The sequence below is a fragment of the Ascaphus truei genome, chromosome 1 (assembly GCF_040206685.1).
Source record: "Ascaphus truei isolate aAscTru1 chromosome 1, aAscTru1.hap1, whole genome shotgun sequence".
Taxonomy (NCBI): domain Eukaryota; kingdom Metazoa; phylum Chordata; class Amphibia; order Anura; family Ascaphidae; genus Ascaphus; species Ascaphus truei.
In genome coordinates, this window is record NC_134483.1 from 40,099,404 (window position 1) to 40,117,465 (window position 18,062).

At 42.5% G+C, this 18,062-nt stretch overlaps 1 protein-coding gene across 1 annotated transcript in view; it reads right to left on the reverse strand.

The window, feature by feature from the left end:
- Positions 1 to 897: 897 nt before the first annotated feature.
- Positions 898 to 18,062, reverse strand: part of CCDC68 (coiled-coil domain containing 68) — a 63,634-nt gene continuing 46,469 nt past the window's right edge. Inside the window, exons 7-11 of the mRNA XM_075586628.1 lie at positions 16,276 to 16,358; positions 13,002 to 13,107; positions 10,406 to 10,489; positions 5,061 to 5,137; positions 898 to 3,005 (exon numbers count right to left, since the gene is read on the reverse strand). Of these exons, the coding sequence (XP_075442743.1) occupies positions 2,939 to 3,005; positions 5,061 to 5,137; positions 10,406 to 10,489; positions 13,002 to 13,107; positions 16,276 to 16,358 (417 nt within the window). The 3' untranslated portion in view covers positions 898 to 2,938. The remainder of the gene's footprint in view (positions 3,006 to 5,060; positions 5,138 to 10,405; positions 10,490 to 13,001; positions 13,108 to 16,275; positions 16,359 to 18,062) is intronic.

Sequence of the window (18,062 nt, forward strand, 5' to 3'; positions counted from 1 at the left end):
GCAGTGACCAGTAGTCTCTTTAGAGTGTCAGAAAAAGGGCTATATATATATATATATATATATATATATATATATATATATTAAACGGGTTGCCTTGACGTGGCATGCAGGCTTACAAATGCTTTGGCCAAAGGGTTTAACAAAATACCCTTTTTCATAAGATTATTATTTTAGCCTAATTGGTAGGAGCGCAGGAATCGTTCTTTTTGTTTTTCTATACACTATGTTAAGGCCTGTTTTTTTACCTGCAGCAAACTTCTATAGGGAGGAGCGCGGTATTATGTACAGTTTTTCATAAATGTATAACTTGCCTGGTTTTTTTTCTGAAAAGGATGAGATACAGTAACTGGCAACAATGCAAAATTGGGCCACAATTCCACGTTTATTCCAGTTTTGAAATAGTAAAAGTGTTAATTTTAATGTAAATAACAACGGTGCAGTAAATCTATTTAATACAACCTTTACAGTCATAAGAAATAGTATCACTGTGGTGAGGGATTGTGGGAGCCTTCGATAAGGTAGAAGCATAAATATTAACCTGGTTAATATTTAATATCTTTCACACTTTGCTAGACCGACTCCATTTTTAGACGATGCCAAAAGTGTCCCATGTCCGTATCAAATCTTGATATCCAAAAGACATCCATTTATTGTGGAGGGGTTATTGTACAGTCCATACACAATGGTAAATGAATAGATTAAGCAGCTGATGTTTGTGCAGATTATCACATCTATGGCAACATATTTCAGTGATTATCATCTTGCATAAGTGATCAGACATGTTTATAACACATTCATTGCATGAAGGGAACATTGGAATATGAGATCAGTGGAGCTATAATTGCCAGCTTATAAATACATCATCTTACGGTGACAAAATAAAGCATACAATAGGAAGATGGTGTATTTTTATATTTATTTGACAAATGAAATAAGTTAGGTATATATTAACATATTAAATCATGTGTTTATACATAACATTATAAATTATCTAATTTGCATATAGAGTCAGATCATTCACACACTTTATGCCGATGACATGAACATTGGAACATGTGATGGTAAAAAAAAAAAAAAAACTTTTCTTCTCATATAAACAATGTACATTGTGTCACATACGAACATTGAACAGAAGGCTGGGAGAATACGCATATTCCATACAATTTATCCGGCACTGGGGTCATAGAATGGAATGGAAGAAAGAAAAGGTTTACGTTGCATCATGGTACATTTACTAGAATTGTGACCACAGGAGGAGAAGCCAGCTTCAGTGATGCCAAGTTCATACAGTTGCAGCATTTAAAGCTCCAGTGCCATCTCCATTAACCACAAGCCAAGTGACCAGGTCCTTCAAAACTGAAATGCAGCATCGCCACAACAAAGAGTACTGTACTGTACTTCTCGTTCAGATAGACACGGTAAGGAAGAGCGCCACCTCCTGACAGGTTTGTGTAAATGAAACACACTTAGGAAGCATCCTTTTGGTTGTCAGAATGAAACATTTCAGGTTCGCTGGACAACTAATGTACAGTTTACATGGGTTTGTTTGTTTTTTAGCTGTGACCTGTACTACTCATCTCAAGTGGCACGAATATGTTCTTGATGGCAGCTAAAGTGGTACTAAAGGTGGTACTAAATGTATGAGAATATGAAATGTGGTGTGTGTGTGTGTGTGTGTGTATACACATACATACTATATAAAACAAACAAGTGCTGCAGGCATTGTATTTACCTTTTCCCCGGTCACACACACCCATTTCCACGCTGCCTAACCCTCCATATGTGCAACACTATATTGTCGGCATCCCTCCATTTCCCATAATCAGACGCATGGCGGTAAATGACTTTATTTTGTAAAGGTTTGCTCTACGTTGATGCAGAACACCTTACAATAAAAGATCTCTCCATGAGAAATACTGGGCCACATGCACGCAGTAGCGCTCAGCAGCACGGCACCTCATGGCGCATTGGAAGTGAACGACTTGGAAAGGTGCCCAGTGGCTCAGCCCTGATTAGTAAATGCTGTATGGGCCACAACGTGAAATGTTTGACAAATGCAGTTGGTGTTTATTTCACTGCAGTTTTTGCCCTATGAAGAGCTGCCTTCCTTTCTGTGCATCACATTGCTATGGATCAAATCAAACTCGATAACGCCGTCATTGTACTGTATGCCCACAGCCAATAAGCTGCAATCTTTAAACCTTTCCTGTTACCAAAGCTCCAAGATATTATATTTCAGATATGCCTCTTTCAGGGGTTAGCAAACTCCAGTCCTCAAGAGCCACCAACAGGTCTGGCTTTCAGGATATCCCTGGTTCAGCATAGGTGGCTCAACCTGTGCTGAAGCAGGGATATGCTGAAAACCAGACCCGTTGGTGGCTCTTGAGGACTGGAGTTGACTACCCTTGATTTATTTGCTGTTTTCTAATTGGAAATTAGCATGTGTAGTACCATTCACTACAAACAACTGAAGTACACAATAGTAACCGGGCTAATCATTTACTACTTAATCACAGTGATTTTCATACACGTCGCTCCAGATTACCCCCTCAGCAAAACATGATGATTGACAGACTTCTACATTTACATCTTTCAACTAAAAAAAATGCTCTTCTCAAAATCGCAAGCTTTACTCTGCTAAAATCCCAACGGTTTGGCTGCTGGGGTTTTTTTTCTGGTTACTCGTTCAGTATCCTAGCGTCTCCCCAATTGTTACCTCCTTAAACATCCCCGACTGCACCCCACTGGCGAGAGGGTGACATTTCTGCAGAAATATACATTGTGCAAACAAAATAACAATTTATGAACATTGCTCAAGAATCCTGAAACTGGCTCGTCCATCGGATTTCAAAATGAAGGCCCTTCCAGCAAAAGAAAGCCAGCTGTCCACATGCCGCTCCTGTCTCTGTTCCACGTGAAGCATGTACCACTTTTTGTCCTAGCTTTTTTGGTTCCTAAGATTTAGAAGCATGGCGTAGGGAGACATGACTTCAAACGCGGATTCACTGCAAAACAAGATCAATTATTCATTTATTTACTTGGCTGCAAGAAGAACTGATTACAATTTACGAGAAATTCACCCTTTTCCAAATATAATATATATATTATACAGCACTTCCACTGCAGCAAGGGATTCTGGGAAATGACATGCAAATGAGCACACAGTGTCACTTTTTGCCTCAAAAACTGTTTTGTTAAAATGTTAAAAATGGTTTTTGAGGCAAAAAGTGACACTGTGTGCTCATTTGCATGTCATTTCCCAGAATCCCTTGCTGCAGTGGAAGTGCTGTATGCTGGGTGATGATGGGGAAAGGCGGGGTTGCAGACCTGCCTAAGACATGCAGATGAGCATACAGTTGTATTTGCATATTTGCTTTCCTGTGGAGGGTTTTTGTCACTTTTTTTACTCACCATAACTTAACTCAGTATTATGGTATATATATATATATATATTTATTTTTTTTAAATTTATTTTTATTTTTTAACATGGGAGGTTTATAGATATTAGCCTGCAGTACTAGTTGAGAAAATAAGTGTACTGGTCCGAGCGAACAAAACACAAAAACAAGCGTAACAGGCACAACATGATTGGAGGCAGACTTTGAATAAGGAGAATCTATATATATATTTCTCAAAGTGTCCTATGTGTCGTTGCCTGTCTGTCTGTATGTGTCTCCCTGTGCCTAGGGACAATCACATTGGCTCCCTTGGCCCGCCCGCCCCCGCACACCTCTCATTGGCCGGTCACACACACACACACACAACCCCCTACCCCCTCGCCCATCCACCCTCTCACCCCCCCGCCCTCCTCAACGGCTGGCCGGCCTTGACCACCCACCCCCCTCCCGCCCCCCCCCCCCCATTTTATAATGCAAGAATTAACATTGCGTCCTTGAAAACACTGGCATTTGTGATTTAACACACGTGTGATTTACCACGTTTTCTCTTGTGTTCCTCATTAATGGGGGTATCACGTTGCTACATCTGTATATGGGGCAGCACTAAGACTTTCTCTTTACAATGCGGTTTCACTATACAGCTCCTTGAGGTCTGGAATCTACCAACAGCTATTATCATTTGCCTCTGCAAAAATGCTGATGTAATGTTGGGACTCGTGCGTGATAAGCTCACATATTCTGCGTTTATATTCATATCTATGAATAATGCTTTTGTATCTGCAACTATTTCAGTGCTCTCAATGATCCAAATGTAAAAGGAGCACACTATGCACACTACAAGGAGCAATCCAAGTCGTTTTTTTCCCCCTCTCCATTTTTCTCACTTTGTTAATACAGGGTTGATGAAGCAGGGGGTCACGTGGGCTGAACCCCATTCATCTCAGCTCCAGGGACCTGCTGCTTCTGAATATACATATCTCCGAAGGGGGGGTGACGGCATCTCCTGAAGTTTAAAGCCCAGGGAGGAAGCCGTGACCTCAACCAGTGCGGCTTGGCCAGCAGCGCCTGGGAGCTTTGAAAAGCAGCCATATTGTCAATCCTCAAGTGGCTACCAGCACCCAGTACGGAGGTAAGTACTGTACCTCCAGAAGCAGAAATGAATGGGGTTCAGCTCGAGACCCCCTGCTTCAATAACAGATTAAAAAGAAACAAAATGGTCTGGCTTGCCTCTTTAAATCTTTACCAATGATGGCTTTATACAGTCTACAGAAGTGTTGCTGTACATATTGACTTTCAAGAAAGTGGAACCTTCTTCAGATGTAGTTAGAAGTGCAATAATGAGATTCTACAATACACACGCACTGCAAAGTTGTTCTGAATTTGTATTCGATTGAATGTCCATTACTCTGCTCAAGTAGATTATTAAGGGGTGTATGGAAGAAAATAAAAATAAAAAACAGTTCCATTTAATGACTGCTACTGAACACGCCTGCACTTCTTGCAGACCTCAGTGTTTCCCAGCCCTGTGACTACTTAGTGAGCTTACATCTTGTTTTTAATTATCACAGTATTTAAAATGATTGAAAATGTAAATGCGAGCAAGAGAGACATTACTTCGGAGAACCCGATTTCTGAAAAACGGACATTATCCTAGGATCTTACTTGACAGATACTCCTTTTGACACTTTGAGCTTCTTGTGGATAGGGTAATTTTCCACTTTGTACTTCAAGTCTTTATTCTACAGTACAAAGAAGAAAAAAAAGAAGGTCAAATCATTTAGTATTTGAAATAAAATTTCATTTTATTATGATTTTTTTTAATGTATCCCGCTTTTTAATCAAAACAAACAGTTGAGACATTTTAAGCAATGTTAAGTATTTGTTTATTGTTCAGCACATATTGTAAGCACAGTTGGCAACCATAAATTAGACAAAATCTACTGTTCAATAGGGTTGATATAAGAATACAGTACATCGGACTGACTGAATCAAGATGGTGGATGGTGAATTGATCATTAATAAGACAAGGTCAAGTAAAATGGTATAATTTGTCAATGATCAAAAAGTTATGGATTATCCCAATACACTGCATAGTACCTTCCCTAACCGCTTAATCGCCAGAGTGGCCAGCAATGCTCTGGAAATTTCCCATGCTCTGATTGGTCACCACTCCTACTTCCATGTTGGAGATAGTTCAGCGGAAGGTATGTAAGGAGATGGTCCAAGCAGAGGACCAGACCATCTTGTGGCTTGAGTCGGTGAAGCGCGGACGGGCTTTTCAAAGTTGCTCTGTTGCGAATAGCAGAGCAACCAGCTTTGTTTCTGGAGCTAGGAAAGTCTGCCCAGCAGAGACTAAGTCAGACGCTAAGGCCAAGTTCTCAAAATAGAACGTAGAGGTCGTTGTTGGGTATTCTACCCGAAAAGAGTACCAGGAAGCCCGGGACGGTTTCCTGTCCGGATAAGCCTTCTGAAGCAGGCGCCCTGCACCTATTTGAGGCTAGCTTTCGACCCCTGACCCCCAGTAAGTGTGTATTGTACCTGTATTTTGTATTTCATTGTGTGTATGCGGGTTTCACCCGAATAAACTACATTTTATTCCACTACCTTGTTTTGCCTAGTGAATGATCCCAGAAAGGTAAAAAGGTGTTAAAAGTCCTGGTCTCCCGTGGCATACAATATTATGTACAATGTAATGTATCATCTTATTACATTTATATTGTCTATAAAGGGTAAAATAACCGCTCATCCATGTATATATGTATATAACGAAAAAGCAACAGGTGCTCAGAGGGATATATATATATATATATATATATATATATATATATATATATATATATATATATATATATATATATATATATATAAAACATTCAAACATTAAAAAAAAACCATTGTGAAGTGGTAAGGTAAGCAATAAATCAATTAGTATCAATACAATATGTAAGGTTAATTGCTATCCACAGACGTCTAATTACAGAATATAGATATTCCAAGACAAGCAGGTAAGTATCCCTTTAAGCCTATAAAGTGAAGAATCACAGTGGATGTAGTATAAGGCAAGGTGGTATCAAAGAAATCATTCATAAACCCTTGGTACCAAATGTATATTCCAGGTCAGGAGGGATATACATGTAACGGGTATTCCACCCCACCCAATCTCATGTATAGTGTGGGTGAGTAGAACATGTGGTGTTACCGGTGTGGTGCGTATACCTGCAGACTCACAGGAGATCTGAGCCTCCGCTAGTGAGAGCCTGGGGTGAATCCTCTGGAACGTTTCTTGGTTCAGCGCCTCCACCTATGTAGGATTCTATGGAAATGTAGAATGACCCTACCTAGGAACCCAATCAGAAACCACACACACAGTGATTATAATAACTAAGGGCTTTACTATGAACATAGAGAATATCATAATCATTTACATAACCTCATAACCTGTGTCCCTCTCACGAGGAGACACTACCCGTGACGTCTCGCAGGACGTTTCCCCCACACTAGGTGATCCCACCCAGTGTCCAGTGAAACCCCCACACCCAATGTCCTGTACTCCTACGGAGATAGTCAATGGGTGACTGCGCAGTCACTAAAACCTCTAGGCCTGTTGGTGCACATGTGTTGGTATAATACCTGCCGAGCACTCCGGTGCTCGGGTCCGCAACAGTCTTCTCAAAGGTTCAATCGGCGAGGACTCCTCCAACCGAACTCCTGCACTTGTGGACTGCTAGGGCGGTCCCCTCGGGAACACAGTCTCTGTGGACCCCAACGTGGGTCCAACCGCTTTCCGGGAACAGCAACCGCCGCTATCCCTATCTATCCCTAACGGGCAGTAGCGTGACAGGAACCCTAACCTAGGGCCTGTCCCTGATGTACCGCAACCTGAGGTGACTTGGGGAAAACTCCTAGGGCCTGCGGGGTAATAACCTGCCCCACTCTCCTAGTTACCCAAGTCCCTAATCCTCCCTATACTAGCTACTCGCTACTCCTAACACTAACACGCCTGCAGCCGACACACAGCTCTCAGTCAGCCGGCAGACAGTAACACACGCTGCACACACACTGCACTCAGTACAGGCAGCGTCACATGCAACACTCAACACAGCAACCTGGAACCCGCAGCAAACACACTGCACACACTGTGCCTATTTGCCAGTGCGCACAGCACTACCCGCTGTGGCACTGCCAAACCTGCACCTTACACACACTAAGGGTGACCTCCCTATCTAGGGCCGTCCCTTATCAGTTATCCTCTAACCTGGTGGGGAGTTGGGGCCTACCTGGAGGGTGTGGGTACCTATCTGGATGCAGGAGCTGCACTCACTCCCTGCATCCTTCCTTCCCCTTCAGCTCCGCTGCTCCAACTGACGTGAAATGTATCTCTTTTCCCGGGCTGAGCTTCCTCCAGCCCTATTGGCCACTATCAGGCACCTGGTGCCTGTCTCCCTATGCCTCCTGGGAATTGTAGTTCCCAGGGGGCTGCTACACCATTGGGGCCGCGTGCGCGCTTCTCCTGCGCCTGCGCGGACTACCAATGGCCGCCTCACTGTTTCCTGCTGTCTCTGCCCTCGCGCGACTCTTCCCTGCCTCTCGCAGCCTCCCTGCGCATGCGCGATCTAACTGGGCCGCCGGGGACTCACTGCGCATGCGCGACTTGAAGCGCAATGGCGGCGCCCTGCTCTGCGGCCGCCGGGACCTTAGAGACGCGATCGCGGCCTTAGCAACGGCCCGATCGCGTCCCCGGCAACCGGCCCGCAGGCAGGAGAAGCCGCGCTGCTCCCTGCTCCAGCCCCCACCCTTGGAAGCAGCCGTCGGGTTTTTCAATACCCGCGATCGAGCTGCGCCAGGGAAGGGGGGTCTCAAGGAGCTGCTGGAGACCAGGGTTACATACAGTATACAACATAATGATAGATATTAACTAATGGTATCAGTATTCACACTGTGAGAAAATCATTCAGAACAGCGTGTGTAAAGGGCTCCGCTCTAAAGGAGAGATAGTGTGTAAGTGTGTACTATTCTCTACGATCTCAATATACCGCTGGAATAGCATGTATGCTGCATAGCCATCCACAGGAGCAGGACGCCCCCACAACGGGCAAGGAATAATAAACGTAATATCACATTCAATCTGTATCCGTCATGAATACAAGCCTGGCTGGAATCTCTGCTGCTGTCTCTACACGCAGACGCTGCCACTTCTGATGACATCGCCTATGATGTCACCACGTCCCGACGACCGTTTCGCATAGACTGACACGCTTCTTCAAGGGGAGGAGTGTATTTCCTAGCTATGCCGGATAGTATATATAGTAAAAAAGTCCCGCCCCCTGTGAGTCCTCCCCTTGAAGAAGCGTGTCAGTCTACGCGAAATGGTCGTCGGACGTGGTGACGTCATCAGAAGTGGCAGCGTCTGCGTGTAGAGACAGATGCAGAGAGATTCCAGCCAGGCTTGTATTCATGACGGATACAGATTGAATGTGATATTACGTTTGTTATTCCTTGCCCGTTGTGGGGGCGTCCTGCTCCTGTAGATGGCTATGCAGCATACATGCTATACCAGCGGTATATTGAGATCGTAGAGAATAGTACACACTATCTCTCCTTTAGAGCGGAGCCCTTTACACACGCTGTTCTGAATGATTTTCTCACAGTGTGAATACTGATACCATTAGTTAATATCTATCATTATGTGGTAGACTGTATATCACTCCTGACCTGGAATATACATTTGGTACCAAGGGTTTATGAATGATTTCTTTGATACCACCTTGCCTTATACTACATCCATTGTGATTCTTCACTTTATAGGCTTAAAGGGATACTTACCTGCTTGTCTTGGAATATCTATATTCTGTAATTAGACGTCTGTGGATAGCAATTAACCTTACATATTGTATTGATACTAATTGATTTATTGCTTACCTTACCACTTCACAATGGTTTTTTTTTAATGTTTGAATGTTTTATATGTGTTTTTAACTTGACTATTTGATATTATCTGAATAAAACTTTATTATTTTCCTAGCTCTTTCCGGTCATGATGGGCCTATTTTGCCCTATCAACGGTATTTAACCGATAGACCACTGTGAGTCTTACTGTTGCACTCCAACATTGAGTGCTCGATATATGAGGGAGTCTTTTTTGATACATTTATATTGTAACTGAAGTTTGATTAGTTTACATCAATATAATATTTTTATATATTCACGTGTGTTTGTGTTTCTATGTCACTCCTCCACAGAAAAAACATGAAATACAAAAGCTGTTTTTTACATAATATACGGCATTTCTACTGTACCAAAGAATCTCTGGGGCATAACACCCGAGTCGCCCAAAAGGCGTTGGCATTTCTATCTTCACACATTACAGCTCCACCACTACATACAGTAATCCCACTTCTTCCCCAACGCCATCTCCTTCACATGACACGCAGCTATCAGAAACGCACCAACCTGCTCATCCCACTGTACCTTGTGTTTCCACTTAACCTTCCTTATAGATTGTAAGCTCTTTGGGGAAGGCCCCTCCTTACCTACTGGAACAATGTTGGTTACTTATTGTTTTTTCCATCCTCCAACCCACAGTGCTACAAAAAATATGTTGGCACGTTATAAATAAATGATAATAATGATAATGTTGTGGCCTGTGGTATTGCATACATACGAATATTGTCAAATGCCACTTTTTAAACCCAAGCCATGAATAGCTCCGGCTGCAAAGAAACTCAATTTACAGTGAATGCGAATGTCAGCGAAAGATTCACCCATCTCTACTCATAAGCACTATCCCTACCCGCGGTGGTTTCACCTGTGACTGCCAACCTCTGGCCATCCACAGAACTATACAGTATAATAAATTTACAGATTTCAAATACATTGAAATGACAATTTACTTGGAAGCAGCCTGGATTGCAAACCCTTGATGAATACATTTGAGGCATTACGAGACAGCAGCTTCCTTCCTCAGTGACCAACATATTTGCATAAAAGCTAATAATATATTTGTTTACCTGGGATTCCAGGCAGTTAACTCTCTGCTGTAGATCCCCAATAGTTTCGTCTTGTTCCTTTAGTCGAGCCTTTAATTCTTCACACTGTCATTTTATGAAAGAGGAAAATCAAAACAGGATACATTTCAAAACACTTCAAGAGTTATACTTCTATCGATCCGTTACACATATTTGAAGCGGGGAACCAGGGAACCAAGGGGGACAGTCACTAATCTTCAATACCGGGTATCGCACTGTGATCCCGGATTAACGCCTATTCAAGTCCATGGCAATTAATGTGGGATTCTGCGGTGATAACTGGTACCACAAATGTGTGAATCCCGGCAAAAAGGTCGACAAACGAAAAAAGTAGACAGAGATGTTTTTCTTTTGATTTTAATTATAAATAATAGATACGCATTTAATCACACTGGCAGCCATTTTAGGCATGTATTATACTAAGCGCTGGCGCGCGGGCGTACGACGTTGCGCGTGCGTGTTGTGCCTATAGGCCAAACGGTGATGCGTGTGGCTAGGAGGCGTGGCCATGGCATCAGAATGGTAGGCCTCGCTGTAATTGGCTCAGTATCACATGGCACAGCAGCCGCTCGAAAATACAAATTTCTTTGTATTTTCACCAAGCTGCTGCGCCAACGCCATCTGCTGTGCGCGCGTCGGCAGTGAATACACTGTCGTAGGAAGACAGGTATTTTTCATTGCCGTGCGTGCGGCCGCACACGCGCGCCAGCGCTTAGTATAATACCAGCCTTAACTGTAACCAAATCGCAATTTTTTTTTATATATATGTTTCATGGTAGTCACGAGAATATACTGTATGTAAATGAATGTACTTTAATAAAGTTGAAGCGGCAGCCTTCCCACCGTATTCCAGTTGTCGGTTTCAATTCTTTATAGTATTTAGTTATAGTATTTAAGTTCAAGTGAATAAATTGGGAAATGCAGCTTGCGTTGGACTTCCACCAATCTCTACATGTGGGTAATATGCGGTCCTTTTTTATTTCAATTTCCAGCCGTTTAGCAAACCTGGCCCTTTGGTAATCTGCCACTGAAGGTTTGTTAATCACTGGGGATTTATGTTGAGAACGCATGAAAGTTGCTGACAGTTTTCTTCTTTAACAGAATTGATCCCAGAAGAATCAGAAAAGGTTCCCTCTATAATTAGCACTCTATGTTGGAATACAATAAATGCTGTGATTAGGTCAAAATGACCTATAGAGACCGGGAAGATCAGGGGAAAAAAATAAAAAAGTTTTATTCAAATAATTGATTAAAAAAACACATATCACACTTTGTTGAACAGGTGCTTTTTCTCAGGGGGTTTGAAGTTAGAGAGAGGCGGTGCATGGCAGACAATGAGCGATTGGGAGTTCCAGAGGTAAGGTGCAGCCTGTGAGAAGGGCTGTAAGCATGAGAGAGATGTGGTGACATGAGGATTAGAGAGAAGACAGGCATGAGTAGAGTGTACAGAGTGAGTAGGGGTATAACAAGAGATTAGAGCAGTGCTAAAAAGGAGGGGCATACGATAGAGAGACTTAAAAAAGAGAGAAGAATTGTTTAATAGAGAGAGCCAACAACGTTTTTAGGAGCAACAACCTTTTGAATAGTTTGAAGGTCAGAGGACAGAGGTAGTGAGGCCATTAAGGAAGAGGTTGCAGTAGTCCAGACTGGAGGATAGACAGAATAAAGTAACAGTTTAGTAGTAAGAGAAGTGGTAATATTTTAGCAATGTTACAGAGAAAGACGCATCCAGATTTAGAAATAGCAGTAAGGAGAGTGGGAAAGAATATGACACCTAAACAATGGTCTTAGGGAACAGTGTGAATTGTAGTGTTACCAACTGTAAAGGAAAAGGGCACAGTAGGGCTCAATTTAGGTCAGATTATGGGCAGCTACTGCATGTCTGACCATTAAGGCGTCTAGCTGCTATTGAGGACGACATTGCCATAAGTCAGACCTGGGAGAGTACTGCAGAAGTACGGCTCTCTGAATAGATTGTGTGTCGTCTGCATAAAGGCGAAACTTGAAACCAAATAAATTAATAAGGTCACCATGGGAGAGGGTAAAGACAAAAAAAAAGTGGAGCGAACCCAGAACTGATCTTTGAGGTACACCAACAGATCGATCAACAGAGGTATAGGAGGAGTTAGCAACAGATATACTAAAGGGATGAGAAGAGAGGTAGGATGAGAAATTAGGAGAGGGCTTTGTCCTGGACACCAAGGGAGTGGAGAGTGCGAAGGAGACTGGGTGGGTTGTCAATTGTGTCAAAAGCTACAGCTAGGTTGAGTAGAATGAGAAGCGGGTAGTCATTGGAGATAGCAATATGGAGGTCACAAGCAGTGTGAAAACCTGCTTGTGTAAGATCCAGGGAAGCCTAGGAACAATGGCATGCAGGATACCAGCTGATCATGCAGGAAGTAGCATTAATTGTTTATGTGATGGCATGCAATAGCTGTCATTTTAAATCTGCCAATGCATTTTGTGAATTTCTCAAAGTCTCCACAAAAGCCTTCCCCCCCCCTCATACGTACATGTTTTCTCTAGGATGAACAATAAAACACAGGTATTCTACTTCACATCCCAACGAGTATCTCACCTCCTGTATTAAATTGCGCAGGTTCTGGTGCTGGGACATCATAATTTGTTGCAAGTGATTGATCTGCTCTTGGAGAGTGGAAACCTCCCTTTGAATAGCCACACAACTAATGAGAATAAAAAATTAAAAAATAAAACCGTTGGACCACAAATTGTTATCCTAAGTGATGACACTGCCTATTAATCAAAAGAATGGAGAATATTAATTTAGTAAGGTTTGCTGTAAGATAATGAAAACACACACTTTCACTTAAACGTATCCCTTCAAGGGTTAACCATCACAAATTGAGGCATTTCAGTGTTATCTGCATAGAAAAAAGCAAATACAAAAACCTTCTTAGACATAGCAGCTTAACCATGCAGCATAAACATACACATGGAGACTACATTAAGACAGGTGAAAGAATGACAACTGTAAAAACACAGACTAAATAGTGCAGCATTGCCATACTCATTGTACGTGTAGAACATATCATTAGGAATCCAACTGTTACAGGCAGGAATCCATTGTGATCTTTCTGTGGGTACCATTTTTATTCCCGGCTATGCCACTCCTCTTCTGAGGTGCCACATATCCAATAGGAAAAAAAACTGAACTTGCAATACCTTAGGGACAATGTTCTGCCCTTAGCACATCTATTTTCAGAAGCATTGGGGAGTATAAAAATATGATTTGTTTTCTTCTGTTTATCAATTGGTAATCCCAGCAAAATCTCTTTTCTCAGGGATATACACACACACACACACACACACACACACACACACACACACACACACACACACACACACACACAAGAAAAAGTTTGTGAATCCCAACGATAATTATGTACATTTTATAGTTTTTCCAAGAGAACCTTCTTGAATCAAAACTAGTCTTTACTTAAATATTCAATAGGGTTTACATTAACCAATTCCATGTCTTTTGAAACAAAATTATGTATGAATTAGACAAACAATGAGTAATTAAGAGTCAGGGTATGTGGGGAAAAAAAGTAAGTGAAACCCTGGTTTTACCAGCTACAGTAAATTAAAGGGGTAATTACAAAATTGGTTGCTTAAATAATTAGGTAGATCTTCAGGTGTTTGAGAGGCCCCACCCTAGAAGGATCAGAAACTTTGTGAGTTCACCATACAGGTATGTTATAACAAGTCATGCCACAATCAAAAGAAATCGGAGGACCTTCGAAAAAGCAGTTATTGATGCTCATCAGTCTAGAAAGGGTTACAAATCCATTTCTAAGGATTTGATGCTCTACCAATCCACTGTAAGACAAATGGAGAACGTTCAAGATTACAGTCACTGTACCCATGCGCGGTCGTCCTACCAAAATCTCTCCAAGAACAAACCGTCAAATCACCCAGGAAGTCACAAGGAACCTCTAAGGATCTGCAGGCCACTCTCGCCTTGGCTAATATGAGTGTTCATGACTCAACTATCAGAAAAAGACTGAACAAGAATGGTGTTCGTGGAAGGATAGCCAGGAGGAAACCACTGGTCTCTCAAAAGAACAGTGCTGCCTGTCTAAAGTTCGCCAAAGAGCATATAGATTATCCACAACACTTCTGGAACAAAGTTCTCTGTGCAGGCGAGTCAAAAGGTAGAACTTTTTGGCCTCAATGAGAAACGTTTGGCGAGCATGGTGGTGGGAGTGTGATTATTTGAGGCTGCTTTGCTGCCTCAGGACCTGGACGGGGTGCCATCATTGACACAACCATGAATTTTGCATTGTATCAGAAGATTCTAGAAGAGAATGTCAGGCCATCCATTTGTGAGCTGAAATTGAAGCAACAGTGGGTCATACAGCAAGACAATGATCCTACACATACAAGCACATCTACAAAAGAATGGCTCCAGAAGTTGCATTAAGTGCTTATGTTTTAGAATGGCCTAGTCAAAGTCCGGACATAAACCCCATCGAAATGTTGTGGCAGGACCTGAAGTGAGCTGTCCATGTAAGTGTAGCACGTTTCCTCTTCCCCCTCTCTGGGAGATGATGGCTATGCGACTGCTCGGTATAGTGCTGGTTACCTGCGTGGTCCAGGATAAATGAGTTTCCCGTGATAGTGTGGGGGTACAGGGCACACCTTTAGGGATCCCTCTGGTTCTGTTCTTCTCGGTGTCAGTGCCTTCAGACACAGGGGGCTTCAGCATGACTGAAGGGGGTCCCCATCTCCTTAGGGGTCCTTACTCATTTACCTCCCTCCATACAGACTGCAGCGGGGCAAGAAGTACAAATGAGGATGTTCTTTATTGCAGCATCCACTGCTGGTGTTGTTGCAGCGTATGCTTCAATTGGATAAGGTGGATCCCTGGTTTCTGGATGGTACGACCTGCGGGTAATGATGAGGCCTGGCTGGATTAGATTAGGGGCTGAGCACGTCTCACTCCCGGTCGGTAGGAGACACTGCAAGCTCCTACCCCACACAGGGGCAGGCTGGAACCAACTCTAAACACGAACTGAAGGTCTCACCCCTAGGGGGCTGAACTTCAAGCTATAATTTAGGCACTTCCTTCCTGCAGCTGAAAGAGGGAGGGCCCAGTATCTTTACCACCATTGGCATCACAGATTCCTGTGTCAACTCCACTCCCGTCACTCAGGAATTCAGTATGAGAAGGGGGAAAACCCCATAGGATAGCCTGTCACTGCCTACATCTTAATTGGAACTTACAGTACATGACAGGGGAAGGTAGAGAGATAGCTGGACCAGCCACCGCTACAAAAGGAAGCCCTCAAATGTCACCGAGTTGAATCAGTTCTTTGAGGAATGGGCCAAAATTCCTCAAAACCGATCAGACTGACCAGCAGTTACAGAAAACGCTTAGTTGAAGTCATTGCTGCTCAAGGGTACTGTATCTAAAGGTTCACTTACTTTTTCACACATGGATATTGAATGTTGAATCATTTGTGGATAAAAGTTGAAAAGTAATCATGTTTTTGTGTAATTTGTTTGATCAGGTTATCTTCATCTATTATTAGGACTTAGATTAAGTTCTAACAACATTTTAGGTTTGAAAATATGTGAAAATCCTAAGTGGTTCACAAACTCTCGCCACAGTATGTGTTGTTTTGAACATTCTAATGTAATACCAGTTTACACAGTGGAACCTTTTAATAAGCACTTAAAAAACAAAAAACAAAAGCATAAATTGTAGTGTCCTGAAAAGAAAAACTTAATCTCCACTTTCCTCCCTCCCCCCACCCCCCATTGTCCCATAGAACATATTCTTTAGACACATGCACATAGCCAGAGTGGAATATGTGTGTATAACTGACCCATCCGTGTTAGCAGGATTTGACTTTCTTTGTAAAATCTCATTTTCAAGCGATCGTTTTTTGTCTAGTAACTTGCTCTTCTCCTAGAGATAATACAGAAAGATATTACGGTTCGAACAGATTTCAATAAAAACACAGATCTGCAATTATCACCATATTGTGCAATTACATTTCAACTTTGTAGAATTGATCATCTATTTCAGATCTAGTACTTACATTGTTTTACAATTCAACACAAGGCCCAAGGCTAAGCAGTATTAAGCCTTAGTACAACCTAACCAATTTCACATCAAAAGAACAGAAGGAGGCCAAGGATTAGCACAGTTTAATAAATGTTGGGTTCAGTGCTTTAATTGGCATGTACAATACATGTCGCTGTACATACATGTGCTGAAGTACAGTACTTGGTTTATTGTGGTGGTCATGTGTAAGTAGTGAGGAATTGAAGCTGCAGTGTTGGTCCTGAGGACAGGGAGATTATTTAACGTACTGTACATTAATACACTTTAATGGGCAAACTAGAGAGCCTTGGAAATATATTACATCTGTAAAATAAATATTATGCACAAACAGTAACTATGAATTCATGTTTTGAAAAGCCCATAGGTTTTACTCCACTGCTGCACCAAGATAAAACTTTGGTAGGTTTGGGAGAGTCAACATGTTTATGACAAAGTAAGTATATAAAACAAATCCTCCAACGGTACAAGATTCAAACTTCCAGACATTGTAAATGGAACCATTAAAATTGCCATTGATAGTGTGGTTTATATAAATAGTACATTCATTATATTTACCCTTTTCCAGATCAATAGTTTAACACTTAAGTTTCCAGGTGTTACACTTTTTTAAAATTTAAAAGCAGAAAACTATTAAACTATTGTATTGCATTGTTAAAAACAATAGATTTATAGATATAAAAAGATATATTCACATATACCAATACATTTATGTTCATAACATCTAGAAGTTTAGAGAGCTGGTCATGTTCAGAGGTCTGCTGATAAAGGGGGGAGGGAGAGGGTCTGGTGACAAAGTGGGGACGGAAGGGGGCAGCCGCTCCTCAGGCCCGGGCCCCCATTCTGTGGGGTTTCCAGCAGGCCCATGTGCAGGCCGCAGGTAAATCAACACAGCACCTCTGCGCTGCTCTTCTCCAGACTAGGGCTACCCCCTCTCCTGCAGCTCTCCCTGGCCCCCTACCCCAGGCCCATATGTCTTTCTTCCCTTCCCGGGCCCATACCTCCTTAACTCCCCCCTCCCACCAGGCCCATTAACTCCTTACCTATCCCCTAGCCCCTCCCCCACAGGCTCCTTATACTCCCCCTCTAGTTCATACCTTATCCCACCTCCCCCCCCCCCCCCCATGGCCTATACTTTGTCCTCCCCAACCCTGCACATACCTCATCATCTCCCCCCACCAGGAGCATATTTCATTTCCCACCCTCTCCTCCTCAGCCTTCCAAGCCCATACCTTCTCTCTCTCGCTCTCACCCCTCTCCCCCCCCCTTCCCCAAACTTTGTTTCTCACCCCACCCCCTAATCCCCAGGGTAAAACATAAGGGTTTCATTTTAGTCTCCTTGCTGCAAAACTGTGGCAGAAAATGGTTCAACATTTACAAAGGAAAAGCATTCCCAAAGAAACCAGTGGGATATTTCCGCTTTGATAAATATGGTGCTGTATTTTGACATCAGTTTATCCCAGTTTTGCAGCAGGGCGATATTAATAAAGGACCCCCGATATGTGCGGAGATATACAATGTGGAAAACGTTTGATATAAAACGGTGTA